This window comes from Aplidium turbinatum, chromosome 16 (assembly GCF_918807975.1).
Source record: "Aplidium turbinatum chromosome 16, kaAplTurb1.1, whole genome shotgun sequence".
Classification (NCBI taxonomy): domain Eukaryota; kingdom Metazoa; phylum Chordata; class Ascidiacea; order Aplousobranchia; family Polyclinidae; genus Aplidium; species Aplidium turbinatum.
In genome coordinates, this window is record NC_137487.1 from 19,761,883 (window position 1) to 19,776,961 (window position 15,079).

At 39.2% G+C, this 15,079-nt stretch overlaps 1 protein-coding gene across 1 annotated transcript; it reads left to right on the forward strand.

Moving 5' to 3' along the window:
• The first annotated feature begins 6,948 nt into the window (after positions 1 to 6,948).
• LOC145785833 (neuronal pentraxin-2-like) lies at positions 6,949 to 11,712 on the forward strand. The gene is made up of 5 exons (XM_082597541.1): positions 6,949 to 7,105; positions 8,604 to 8,708; positions 9,035 to 9,309; positions 10,006 to 10,184; positions 11,145 to 11,712. Exons 1-5 carry the CDS (start codon positions 6,976 to 6,978, stop codon positions 11,317 to 11,319), a joined length of 864 nt encoding a protein of 287 aa, XP_082453667.1. The 5' UTR covers positions 6,949 to 6,975; the 3' UTR covers positions 11,320 to 11,712.
• Positions 11,713 to 15,079: the final 3,367 nt, after the last annotated feature.

Below are 15,079 nucleotides of genomic sequence, written 5' to 3' on the forward strand. Positions count from 1 at the left end.
TCGAGTGTAGCATGAATTCAACGCTAGAGACGTGTTTTGCTGATGAGGCTGGGCTCATCAGTATTGCACCACTAATTTATGCCACATAGTTCTCAACCGCTGCTTTTGTCAATCAATTGAATCCTTACTCGACCGACATATCTCAGTTGCCAGGATTGAGGATACAAGCTTCAACAAGTATGCAAAGATGTCAACACTGAGCTTCCAAAGAGTCTTTCCCAATTCATAGATAAAGGTTTTCACAGTCAATCAACGTTTCAATCAAATTAATTGCGATCTTTATCCGTCTCCTAATCCAATACCGAGTGCTGTCGTATTTGCTTCTCAAAGATCTGAATTCGATTCCAGCTCAGGTCATGACAAAAACTCCGATAATGGTTTTGGTTGTTTTTCCTGGTGAAGCGAAGTGAAAAAGATCGTACAGCTCGCAGTGCCACACAAATTCATGTGATCACCTTTTACAACAAAATATCTTAGTTTCGCTGTTACCCAAGAAAAAACACCTTCTCAATAATTTTGTACCACACACAACAACAAAAGAAATGTAAAACATTCCCTGCAGCAAGTTTGAAAAATTTGTAGAAGGCGCTCTCCTTCAGACCAGTACAAGCCACGCATCAATGACATTGGTCACAATGGCTCTGTTTCAATTTTATACGAAAAGACGTAATCTGCTTTTCAGAATACTTTTGAATTTTGTCTATGTCACGCAAATGCAGCTCACCCTAGTGTGTTGAATTGTATATGTTACTTAGCCACAAGGTGTCTTACTTTACTGGGTATTGGATCCACCAAAGTCGTGAATCCACTAAAAGAAGTATTTTGCGCTACGTTTGTATATGTAGAAATTAAGTTTTATAAAATTTATGTCTAATAAGCGACCGGATAAAATATCCGTAGATTGTGCAAGCGACAACTACTGCAACAACAACAACCAATGGCTGCTTTAGCTAGTGCAAAATTACAAGTTTCCCCCATTTTTGATGCATCTAAATTGTTACCTCAACTTACGAAGATGGAGCTGCAGCTCCAACTTTCAAATTTCTGAAGTTTGGAACAACGAATAGAAAGAAGTTACGAAACCAATTCAATTCACAGTCAATCCCTACCAACGATCCACCTGGAGGAGAAGTACGTCAGAAGGAATGGGTGAAGCTCAATCGCTGGCGAACTGGGTGTGGGGTGCGTTTCAATAGTAACTTGTTTCAATGAGACCTCGTCGACTCACCATCTTGTGCATGTGGCTCAAATTATTAAACTGCATACCACATGATCTACCAATGCCCTGTACAGTGTACACGGACCCCAAGAATAGACCAGTAGACCTAAATACGCTTGATGAACACACACTCCATTGGCTGCCGTGCCTGGATTTAACAATGTAACCTGCGGCCTGACAACGGCCTCAAACGCAAGAAGAAGAATAACTATTTTCTGAAATTAGAATGTGAATGTCTTTCACGTGATCTACTCAACTTGAGGTCACCTGACCAGCAATTTGTCACGGAGAGTCGCTGTGCGGATCGTGCTAATAAAAATTCTAAATGCACAGATATTATAAATTTCAACTTTCGAAACGACTGATATATCTCCAAAGGCTACAACGATTTTACCCAGAAACCGTTTGTCGTTGCAGCTGCTAAAGTGTAAAATTCCAAGGTACAAGCAAGCTTTGCAATGATGATTTCAATATTCATGGTGATGTCAGTTGCCGCAGAAATAAGTAGTTGACAGTTTCGTGCACATACCAGGCGAGTAACAAGAAGTCAGTGCTGCCACCCACACAAAGGAAGCGCGCATTGAAATAAAGAACTGGGTTTCAATGAAACATTTTTGCAAAACGAAATCTTCTGAAAGGGAAATTCACTTTTCATATTTTTATTGCTATCAAATTTTAATCAATATAATCAAAGAACTTTTGCGTTGAACAAGAGTGTAACTTACGTTTGGCAATAAATTAAAAAATTCGTTTTTGTCGTCTACGTTGCCCAATGGTTAGGGACCGTGCCAGAGTTTGAAAGGAAGTTGGTTCGACTCCCATTGAAGGCATACGGCTGTATCTTTGGGAAGGTACTTAATGGTGTGCTTGAAGTTAAACATAAAGATTGGCTTCCTTGCTTTCCGTTCACTTGACTCTTCAACCCCTGGAGAGAAAACTCAATAGAAATAAACAAGAAAACATTGTTCTGAAGGGCACAATTAACATCGTTCTGAAGGGCACAATTTACATTGTTCTGAAGGGCACAATTAACATCGTTCTGAAGGGCACAATTGAAACTTTCTTAAATTTTGAAATAAAGCAGAAAATAAACAGTAAATAATCAGAAAAAAAATGTATTCAAAAGAATATGATTACGTCACAGTAGGGGTGGGGGTGTTTTACACCCCCATGCACTTTCCAAGGGGCACGACGCTACCAGCACTCGATGTCGCGCTTAAAACATCCTTGCTAACAAACTATCCTTTTTACATTGATTCAACGTCTTCAGACGTTCATCCAATGTAAAAGGACTCTTGTGGAGTGGGAAGTGATTAAAGCAAACTGAAAAAAAATCAAGATGGTTTTGTATCAAAAATGTTGCAAAGTATTTTTGTGTTGTGCAAAAGAGTAGCAAGCAAATTTTTGAAAAAAATACATTAAAATTGCGCATTTTGAGAGTAGCCCACTTTCAGCCTTAATCAACAGTAAAACTTTGTTAAATGATGCTGTAAAAGAGTGTGAAAGTTTTATTTAAAATATTTCAAGGGAGGGATTGCCCCCTTTTCCCCTCTTGATTACGCTACTGGGGCCGTACTCTTGTAAGCTGGACGACTTGTTGAACGTTTCGTTTTGAATTTTCAACTAAACGAAATTGCTTCTATTTCAAAGTAAAATCAAGGCAAGGTTTTAAAAGAAACCGGAAAGCAGATAGAAAACTTTAGGAAAACTTTATAGGTATTTCCTGATGTTGGTAGACCGAACAGGAAGACATTTCGGAGGAAGCGTGGGTTGCAAGAGCAACAGAATAAGAAAGATTCTCAAATGGAACTGGCTTTGAAAAGGTAAAAATACTTTATAATATTAGATTAATGCAACAGGTTAGCTTCACTGAGAGAGCAAATTAGTTTTAGTTGGATACATTTCTGCCGATACCAGTTATAGCCTACAACGTAGGTTACAATGATAAAATTTCATTGTATGAGATATTACCGCCAAAACCGCTGTTAGTAACTAACTCAAGTATTTTGTAGTACCAATGTTATGTCCGATAGTTGAAGATGCAGATTAAGTGAAGTGAAAGACAAAGAGTTTTTGCGTCCAACTTCATGCTTTTATTTGAACCAAGACAGAACTACATGCTTTGGGCGAGTAGCGAACCGACGTCATTGAGTTTAGACAGCAAGTTCTCACTACTAAGCCACGCAGGCGTCTAATTGCAGAAACGCAAGAAAACTTAACGTCCACTGTAGTAAAAAACAGCGACTTGTCAATCAAAGTCAAAGTATTTAAGCTGAAGTGTTTAAAGCTGAAAAACACCGTATAGCTGCGACAATGAAAGAAGCATCTTTAGCTCATCTGGATATTCAAGCATTTATGTTTGTCACGATTTATTTCTATCTCTTACCAGGAAAAAGACTTGGAAAGGTTCAATGACGTAGTTTAATGGGTCAAACCGAAAAGTAGTCAATTTAATGTCGAATAATTCTACTAGTGAAATGATAATCTAACTTCTTGAAGGACTTTAACAAACGGCTTCTCAAATAACTCTAATTTCAAACACAATTTATATCAGCACCAATTCTCATCTACTTGTATTCAATTACTTCAAGTCTCAATCACCAATAATTTCTGCATCAACTACCTATCCACAACTCATAGCACAACTCTCATAATCAACTCATAATAATAATAATAATACACAAACTACACCACTATTTATAGTTGGTTATTCAGTCCAGTAACTTCGAGAAGGTTACGTAGGGTTACATCATAAAGAACCATCGTTCTATCAAGCAGCATTTAAATGTAAACAACAGAGGTCTCTAGAACGTCACGTAGGGAAAATGATTCCAGAAAAATACACGTTACATAATACAGATTTCGTAATCAGAGGTTACTTCAGGTCATAACCGATAATAACACATCGCACCAGAATTCTACAATGAAAACAGCACATTCTGTCAAGATGCAAAGCAGCCCGACGCGAGGCCTTGCACATTGATTGTGACAATGTTGCGCTTGTAAGCTATATAGTATTCACCAGGGTGGTGCTGTTATATTGCATTCATCAAATGCTGGCATTTGCACAACAATTTAACTTCTTAGTGTAATTTATTAAGAATTGATTTCGGTATAATAATAGCATCATCAGCTTATTCAAATAGAATCACGAGACGTATAAATTGATGTTGTGGCAATACAATAGTAGTAGACATCCTTCCATCTTTTCAGATGATTGTAGCACTCTGGGTACGGTAGCTTCTCGTGTGGAGACTTATAACCCGTAGACTGCTGTCCTCCGGTTTGTTTTTCGCACCCAGGGATGGGGGCGACTGGAGTGGCCTCTCCAGAGTACTGGCCTGGGCATCTGTATGGAGGTCTTGCGCTTCCCAAAAGCATAACAGGACCCCCTCTCTGCCTCTCCGGCGTGGTCCGAGGGAACGCAAAGCGTGACACTCGGCGACGGTTTGGCTGCGGGAGTTGCCGGAAGGATGTAAGAGTTTGACAGTCGACCGCCTCACGTACTCAACTCCGGATTTTCTGTCTGGGTTGACTCCCGTAGCCTTTTCCAGGACTGGATGTAGCCGCAAGACAGCGGAGGTTTTTGAATCAGGGTTTGCCTTCCCCTAGACGAACTGCCGTCCAAGGCTGACGGCTCCGTCTGCCCGGCTGTTGTACTGTCTTTTATCTGACCTCTCACCTGTAACCTGCCCGACATGGTTAGACCTGCCAGGGGCTACGAGCCCCGGTCGGTATAGCCCACAGGATCCTTGAGGTACTCAAGCCTCCCCACCACGGCAAGGTAACAAGTACGGGAGGGCAATACAATATTAAAACAGATATTTGACTAAATAATGTTTAACCAAAACTTGGTTAAGGCGTTTATTCAGATAGAAGATGGTTTATCTGGTGCAATGGACATAAAACGTGGAGTTCGCCAGGGATGTATACTATCTCCATGTCTATTCAACCTGTATACTGAAATGATTTTCAGACAGATTGATGAAATGGAGGGTATCAGCATAGGAGGTATGAACATATCCAACCTAAGGTATGCAGACGATACTGTTTTATTGGCGGAATCAGCAGAAGCTCTCCAAACAATAATAGAAAAAGTGAACAATATTGGAAAGGAATATAACATGAAAATCAACATAAACAAGACGAAAACTATGACTATTACAAGAAAAGAAAATGTACCAAGTTTAAATATTACTATTGGCGGAATGCTGGTCGAACAAGTCAAAAGTTTTACCTATCTGGGACACACAATAACTGAAAATGGCAGATGCAATACGGAAATATTGAGACGAATAGAAATAGCAAGAAACAACTTCGTGAAAATTAAAAAGACATTAACAACACGCAAAATTAACATCAACACTCGAAAACGAATTGCGAAATGCTATATATGGACTACACTACTCTACAATGCAGAAACATGGACACTGTCATCACAAATGGTTAAACGACTTGAGGCATTTGAAATGTGGATTTATAGAAGAATGCTTAAAATTTCATGGAAGGATAAAATCACAAACAAAGATGTACTATCCAGAATACAAACCAACATGGAAGTTCTACAAACAATTAAATCAAGAAAATTGAAATATTTTGGCCACATGATTCGCAATAATTCTATTCAAACACAACTACTAGAAGGAAAAATGAACGGCAAACGAAATAGGGGCAGACCACCAAGAATTTGGACTAATGATATTGAAGACTGGTCAGGACTTAACTACAAAACTGCAAAAGAAAAAGCTCAAAACAGAGAAACTTGGCGTCTCATTGCCTCCAACCCTCGACGAGAGGAAGGAACTTAATGATGATGATGAAAACTTGGTAGGCCTACTGCTATTTTGAATTCATCAACTGCTGGCATTCGCACAACAATCTAATCTCTCAGTGTAATTTATTAGGAATCGATTTCGCTATAGTAATAGTTTGGTTGGTTGGTTTTAGTTGGTTTGGTTGGTTTTGAATCTTTATCCTTGGACTGACAAAGCCTTGATTGGCTATTCCTGGTAGTTTCGCATACTTGTAGAAGCTCTTCACGCAGGGCCGGTCACCGAGATTGACAGAGTGAAGTTTTATGATTGTTGAAGTCTTGTTGCCTGGGGAATTATTCCATCCATTAGATGCCACTGAATGAAGAGCAGTCCTGAAATGCGTTGCTCAAGCGCACATCCCGAGAGTCGAACTTGCGCCGCGTGATCTTCAGGGCGCGTCACCACTGAGCTAATGGAGCAGACATGTTACATGAGCTAGCATCTTTAGCTAGCTCATGTAACAAAGAACAATTGAAAAATACGTAAAACGAACAAATATTATCAACACGCATAAAAATTCTATTCTAAGTAGATGGTTACATAATAATGTTTTAAATATCGTTAAACTTAACAGTGCTTTAAATAATGTAAAACCTATTTTGTTGAATATTTTCTATGCTGGTGGTTTTTATGATACTAAAGTAGAACAACATTAAGTCTTTGCCTACATTCTATCAATTTACTTTTATTTTCTATAAATCATAATTATTTGAAAATTTCCCCGTCTCTAAGTTACGTGGAGGTCTCATACAAGAAACTGATTTTAAAATAGTTGGCTTTGTTTATGCTGCATTACACTCGAAACAAGTGGAAAACTGTGATGTTTATTTAAAATGCTAAAGCAATGATGACACTAAATCCTATCAAAGGTTTGATCAGTACAAATTTTCACTTGGTTGCGTTTACCACAGAACTTACTTGTTTGCGCATAACTAGAGAATCATGTTTCATTTACGATTGTTGAATTTTCTCTTCTTTGTTCTTCTACAAGTTGCTTTATCTTCATCACAAGATGACGCGCCATTGCAACAAGTTCCTGTATGTGCTCCACTGCCTGGATCCAACTCTCAAGGTGAGTTTGCATGCTAGTGGCATGCTAGTTTGCATGCTGGCTACTCATTCACATGCTAATAACAAGCTAGCCACTGGTTTGCATGCTAACAACATGTCAATGTTAGTTGGCGGGTTAACAACATGGTATTGAACTCAGATCTCCATTAATACATTAGCATTACCTAACCAAAGACAACAGTAGTGTTACTATGCACTGATGACTGAATGGCTGAGTACTGATGATGAATAATTTTGAATCGTGTCCTTTGGAGTTAGTTGATGTCGCCTGTGTGCAGTATCGCGTCACAAAGATAAGGGCGCTGCCGCTGCCGTGACTCGCTGCACATGCGAGTTCGAGCAGGCTACGCTCCTTTGGAGATCTGTGTTTGGTGACGTGGTCTGTCATGACGCTGATTTTCTTACAAGTCTCGCTCTTTCCACGTCATAATCATAAATGATGGCACTTCCAGTTGAAGCCATTATCGCTATTTTCATAATTTATGTATTTTCTTTGCTCAACAATGGAGCTCTCGTCTCGTCACCATTTGATTGTGGCTTAACTGTAGCAAAAATTTTGAAAACAACTTAAATAATTCTATCAGGTTTTGTTGATTGTCTTCGTTTTGGATATAAATCTGTGATGTAAACGTATGTATTCTCACACTGCATAGTTAGTTGTTTGTATTACATGCATTTTCTTCTCAGATTTCTCGAGTTTGTTTGTAGTTTGTTGAGTTCATTATGCAATTGTGTGATGTAGAATCAAGATTTAGTTTGAATATTTGTGAAAGTCTCTTTGTCTTGAGATTTTAGCAATTGTTGTTATCAATTTCATCAATTATTTTTCTCTGGATCGAATTGAAATTGATCAAAGCAAAGTAATGGAACTCAAGTTTGTTTATGGCAAGATTAATGACAAAATTGTTTGCGAAAGTGTAACGTTAAAGATTTGTAGCCACGGTGGTTATTTTCCCCAATATTCACCGGGCATTGGAGTTTGGTGTGGGACTGTGGGTGTCAAAGAGTTGGTGTGGGTGAGAAAAATAGTTTCGGTTACTATCACGTTATAACAGAGAGATGACACGTCATCGCGTTTCTCGTCTTTGCCTTTTTCGAGTGTTTTACGACTAGACTCTCGTTGCCCAAGTAAGGAGCATTGTCACCGCACAAAGAAACTGAAGTGATCTTTGGATTCATGAAAAGTGTTGTGGTCTTTGCATTAGCTTCAAGTGGATTGTTGCAGATGTTGATTAGAAGTTCTTCTTCTTTTTCTTAGATGTTGATGCCATTGCAGGACTTAAGAATCAGAGGAGGCACAAATAGGATTAAGTATTTCGCGAATTCGGTTAGTATACTCATGTAGTCGAAAATGGTCTTAGAAACATTTTGAAATCATGTGATTTTGCCTCTCCCTTTGCATCTCTGACTAAAACCACATTACTTTCCAACAAAGTACCACTGGTGAAGTTAAACAAGGTTTCAACATAATAACCAAAATTTACTATTCTCTTTTTAAGGTTCTTTTCAAGGTCCAAAAGGGAGTCAAGGTCCTCCTGGAAAAAGAGGTGCTGATGGAGCTAAAGGAGATCAAGGACATCCCGGGATGCCATGGGGACGTGGAGGTTAAAAATCTAAATATAGCGATTCTCAAAAGTGAAGTAAATTTTGTATGAAAAATGTATTGTTTTTGTTTTATTAAAATTTTCGAAAAATGTAAGAACATTTATAATTTTGTTATACAATAGTCCTATGCAATTCTGAAAATATATCAAATATGGGCCTCATATGTCGTTTTGTATTGGAATGTCAGGTTGCTGCATAAAAAAAGAGCCCTCGCCGAGTTTTAGCACTTAACGTCATATACCCGGAAGGAAAACTTTTTTCCTGTCTTCTGTCAATTGCACTTGCTCGAAAAACACTGTTTTATTCCTTTTTATTTATATTTTAGGCTGTCCAACCGTAAAACATCATTTTCCGCGAAGAGACGAGACTTCGGACTATGTTCGGTATCGCGGTTACGTTCCTTCGATGAAAGAAGTGACCATTTGCGCCTGGATAGAGACAACAGATCTTGACTATGTCACCATCCTAGGTTACGCTTCACCTGCGACTGATGCCAACGAAATAACTATATTCATCTTGCAGAACCCAATTAAATTTCGCTTCATCGCACGAGGTAAAGGCTACGAATTTACTATTTCTTCGTTACCTTCAACACCACAGGTGAGTCCCTTGTTGTAAAATAATTACACCTGTTTTTTCTGCTGATCTTTTAGCTCTCATTTTGTGAGCTGGTCAGATCATCGTTGCAGCGGTTTTCAACTTTTCTTAGTCACAAACGTTTTCAAGAATTATCATGCACATGGACCTGTGAAGTTTGAAGAGCGACCATCAATTAAAATTGCACAGTCCGGTTTTTGAATATGCAAATTTTAGTGCTTTCATTTTGTCTTGTTCATTCATTTCATCATGTTTGACAAATTTATGTGAAATAATTTAACGATAAGCAGAAACAATCATTCATACAACATAATAATAGAAACCATTGGTCTAATTATTCATCCAAGGCCGTTGATGCCTGCTTCAGGCAAGGCAATTGAAGAAGAACTTACGTTTTCCTAAAATCAATTCATTTATAAGATCTACCAGGTTGGAAATTATTGCGGGATTGCAATCTGTGCCCTAACTAAATAACTTTTTTTCTTTAAACATAACTTTATTTTGTGATCCAAAAACTTTTATTTTACTACTCGCTTTTAGTTTGAAGCCATTTTTCGGTTTTGAAAAGCACACGAGGAAATGATTGAACTAATGCTGATGACGACGCTGCATCATTTTGTCTTATCTTTGCCTTATGCTATAGCTGGTAGCGATTTGGTACAGTATTTTAATCACGCCTTAATGGATCACATTATTTAGTTCCATCTCTGTTTGACTCTTTCCTCCAAACTCAATCAAAGGAATCTTTATATCAATGGAAATCAAGTGGGAACCGTTTCCAAGGAAACAAGTTCAGTGAACGGCGGAGGAATACTAGTTCTTGGTCAAGACCACGATAATAAAGAAGGAGGAGGTTTTCAAGCAACTCAAAGCTTTTGGTACATAAGTAATGAATATGTAGCCTACGTTTGCATAAAATGTGTTGATTTTTATGAATTTATGACGTAAGGGCTAGTGCGCTACTGTGCTTGGCTTCTATGCTGAAGACACTGGTTCAATTCCAGTATTCGTCGCACAAACAGCAGGTTTATTTTTGCAATATCATTTTTCATCAACAATCTTCACCCTACTTAGAGAGTCGTGGGTTCTTTTCGATCGTGTGTTCGCACAGGATTTAGACTTTTTACAGTTAGTCTTTCACAAATGGAGAAAAGCATCTTTTTCATGTTAAGGATGAGACTACAAACTACATTATTCATGGTTGTCAGATCCGTTGAGAGGAATTTGGGCCAGGTACCGATAAGATCCTCGGTCCCCAAATCAAGACAGTTATTAGAAAATAGGGCCCAAGATCATTTTTGAACTCCTCATATCAGCGCTACTATTGTTTGCCCTATCCTTCGTCCACCAAATACACCAGAAGATCTGCGTGTCTTTAATGACACCAAAGACTGGCTGCTCTTTAGTAGCCTCTTGAATAACATTTCCAACTTAAAAGGACAAAATCTCGGCCCCAAAAGTTCAAACCACAAATAAGATGACAACCAACAGCCCTGAGCAACGTAGACTAAACCTGTTGTCTCGCATCACAGAAGCGAGACAACAGGTAACTAGGAACCGCGAAGGGGCATCTAGTCATTGAGTCAGTTGCTCCCACTATCCGTATACCATTGTGTCGTGTCGAGACACAGCCGCCTGCTCTGGAGCAGTGTCGAACCCACGTCCTTTCATTATTTTTCACCCAGCCATGCAACCGACAGTAGGCTACTAATTGAACAGTGTAGCTGATAGCCATCTAGTTTACAAACACGATGCCGTTTTTATAAGTCTGCTCCACCACGTGCAAAATCTGGTAAAACTTACCTGCTATTGACTGTTATATTTCAACATTTTCACAGGGGAAACATGACAAACTTCATGATCTGGCCACGCGTCCTCACTGGAAAAGAAGTCAGCAACATCGCGCGTAACTGCGATTGTCCCTATGACCATGCAATCGCGATGACATTAGACAGAGTGGAGCATTTTGGTGAAGCGTACTACAGTATCCCGGATGTATGTCCAACAGTGTGATGGAAGATGGAGGAAGATTGATAAAAACTAAAACTTGTTTATTTTAACCAGAAATGTTTCGATTTGTGTTTTCAATCATCACAAAGTTATGAAATTTTGTCTTATGAAAACTTCAGTGGAAAAAGGTTGTTTTCTTATTGTAATTATTTGATATAAGAAAACTAGGCTACCGTTTATTGTCGAAGACTTCCCCAGCAATCTAACTAGTCAGACTTGTAATTTTCTCAATGTTGAGAGAAAAAAGTTTTCTCCGCTCACACGACAATAAACGGTAGTTTTCTTATATCAATTATTATTGGCAATTTCCTTGGGATCGTCTTATTGTAATTATATTTAAGTATTCAGATAGTTGGCTGCCTACTGTAGCCCACTTTATTGAGTGCATCAATCGGATAGTTTGTTATTTTTTCTGCCCTGTTAGCGCTGTGGTCACGCGCCCGACTCGAAATCACGCATAGCTGGTAGCCTACGGCTCTACGGGTGTGCGTTTGAGCAATACATTTCAGGAATGCTTTTCATAAAGCGGCACCCAGTATATGGAATAATTCTGCAGCAACAACACTTCAACAACGGGAAAACTTCACTCTGCCAATCTCGATAACCGGCTCTGCGTCAAAAGTCTGTACAACAGGCCTGACTAGCCCGCTGCTCGCGAGCCGCTTGAGGCTCTTTTCCAGATTTTGCGCGGTTCTTACGCATGGTAGGTAACAACTTTCCAAAGTCGCTTTAGGCCTAACGTGTATCCAAAATATTGAATTTGGACAACGTCATAAAGCCTGTGAGGGAAACCGTCAACAACGTTTGCACTCATGCGCTCAATCACCGGCAAGTTCAGAATCTCATATCATCGAGTTAGATCAAGAGCGGCCAGGTGACCTGCCGCTGCAGTGCGCTCTATAAGGTGATGGTTGTCAAAATGCCAAGTACTCCATTGCTTCTCAGCTTTCAGATGTCGTGAAACTGTTTATCACAAAAAAAAACTGACTAAACATCTTGAAGCTGGGGTAGTAAATACAGAAAGAAAACAAGATATCCCCAGAGCACTCGAAAACTTGTGGATTATGGCTCTGACCTTTTTTATAGACGAAAGACTAAGTCGACCTGGATTTTCAGGATTTAGTAAAAATTCTACCTGACCTAGTGCGAAGTGTTTGCATTTGTCAATAAACTGAAGTTGTTTAAGGTGCATTTACAAAATGGAGATTTATTACATTTTATCACTCTGCTAAAACCAGCGAGAAAGTTATTAACATCGCCTTGAATAGCCTGACCAAAGAGTTGGAAAACTGCTTAAAACCTTTTAAAAACTCTTTGTGCTCAAGTTCTGTAATCTGCAACATAAAAGACCACACCTCGTCAACCTGTTGGATTCTGTGATAAACTGTTTGAAAGCTCCGATTGTCTCAGATGAGGCTACAGCTGAGTTGGACATGATTAATTTTTGGGAGGAGGATCGACTGAAACCGATTTATGGGAAGAGACCATTGAGTTATGAATAAATGTGCCAATGGAAAACTACTCTAAGGTCAAACGAACTGCAATTTTGTTACTGTTGGTATCGAGTCAACATACGGCTATGAGACTGTGCTTTCTACTTTAAAACTCAAACATCAAAGCAATGAAACACCCATGTGTACGCAGAGGTGTACGCAAGGGGGAGGGGGTAGAGGTAAGACAAAATTTACAGGGTCGGATTACTGTAGATCTACACATCATTGTGTTTTGTTGAAACTGTCTCCTTGATTAAGGCTACTTGCGTGGACCCCCCGACGGTTTGTGATCTGCCACAAGTCTTGTTTCGTTTCTTCCGTGAAGTAAATGTTAGTCATCACATACCTAGTTCAAAATAGTCTCATGCAATCTTTCCCCTCCCCATAAAAAGTTTTTTGAGTACGCCACTGCGTAAACGAGTTACTTTGATTGAACGAAACACAAGGCAGATTTGAAGAGAATTGTTCAAGACAAGGATTGCTAAAAATCCCGCTAAATATTGTAAGATGCATAACAATAAAGACTTGTATAATACATATTTCTGTCATTTTCATGCTTGTGGGTGACATTTACGATAAATCTAGCTGAACAAACGCATATGTTTCAGTAAGAAAGAGACATGGTGATTGTGAGCCTATGTGCATGATGCGAGAGTATAGCTCTCTGCGATCTACAAAGTAAAAAAAACGAAGGTCTTGGCCGCTGACTTACCCTAAACGTCACAGAATATGTGGTAAGCTCTGTTTGCTAAAATACGTGTGCAATGCCTCGTTTGTTTGGAACAGGACTTTCCAAACTGAATATAGCAAGAAAGGAACATTTGCACTGCAACAAATCCATGATTTCAGAAATACTTTAGGAAAATTGAGTTTGAGTAGGATAAACACAATTCACTACATTAACTCAAAACTAGTAGGTTAGAAAGATTTTCCAACACTTTGAAGCCAAATACGGAAAAAAATTTGAATGTGTTGACTAATAAAAATATCGCAAACGAGCCAAGGTAAGCCCCAACAAACGCTCCCAACTGTAGCAAGAATGTTGAGCAATCATTTCAAAACCAAACGTTTTATTAACGTTGTTAGTCAAAAAATCCACGGTTGATTTTCATAATGTTCCAAAAACACATGTATGATGCTGCAATGTTCACCTTGGATGTCTCACTACGCTTGCTGCTCTTTTGAAATATAAACCTAAAGCCGTGACGGATCCAAGAGGAAGGGGGCGATTGGAGCGATCGCTGATTTAAACCACTGAAAAGTAACTTTATTTATGGTGTAATTGCAAGGTCAGATTAATATAGAGCTGCACATTATAGTATTTTGTTAAAATCTTCCCCCTCCTTTCCTAGGGTTAGTTATTGCACCCGCTCTAGACCAGAAGTCACTCATCTGAGTTGAACATACCTGGTTTCAACAATTCGAAAATGAATGATTGATAACAGAATAAAATGAGGGGTGTCGATGTTTTGTGCACTAGTGCTGTACATTAGCATAGAAAAAGTTAGCCTCACAAATGATTTAGTAATCGTTTTTTTAATATGAGTGAACATGCCACGAAAGTGCTTTATTTAATAATAATAATAATAAGCGCCACATCCACAGTGCAAACTATGCTCCTGGGCGCTGATTTAACACCACACAGGGCAACTACAAAAGCACACTACATAGCCTACCGTTTTTGGAATCCAAATGCTTTTCTCTGGATAGATACATCTCGTCGTCGATTTGCGTCCTTTATTAATGAAAGTACAATCTTATCGAGCTCACGATTTGGAACAACTTTTAACAATTTTTGTGATTGATGAAAGAGGAATTCGAAATGTGTTTGGCTGTTTTCCCACATTGCTTGACCTCTCGAACACTTGCTGCTTAACCATGATTGCTGCTGTTGTTTTCGAGATAAATAACCTGGCTCAATGTCGTTTTGCTGCAGTTGTTAGGCCTTCTGAGTAGGTTGCAGTCATTGATAGCAACCGTTGAAAAGCATACCGTTGAAAAGCATAACCGTTGCCCCGATAGCTCAGTGGTTACGCGCCCTGCTCAAGATCACGCGGCGCTGGTTCGACTCTCGGGGTGTGCGTTTGAGCAACGCATTTCAGGACTGCTCTCCATTCAGCGACACCTAGTGAATGGAATAATTTCTCGGCAACAAGACTTCAACAATCGGAAAACTTCACTCTGCCAATCTCGGTAATCGGCCCTGCGTCAAGTGCCTCTACAAGTATGCGAACAAGTACCAGGAATAACCTATCAAGGCTTTGTCAGTC

Bases quoted from the DNA above. Each gene is read 5' to 3' on its own strand.
- LOC145785833 (XM_082597541.1), top strand. From the start codon at position 6,976: ATGTTTCATTTACGATTGTTGAATTTTCTCTTCTTTGTTCTTCTACAA. The intron at 8,709-9,034 runs GTTAAAAATCTA...TTTATATTTTAG, and splicing joins GATGCCATGGGGACGTGGAG to GCTGTCCAACCGTAAAACAT. The intron at 9,310-10,005 runs GTGAGTCCCTTG...CACATTATTTAG, and splicing joins CGTTACCTTCAACACCACAG to TTCCATCTCTGTTTGACTCT.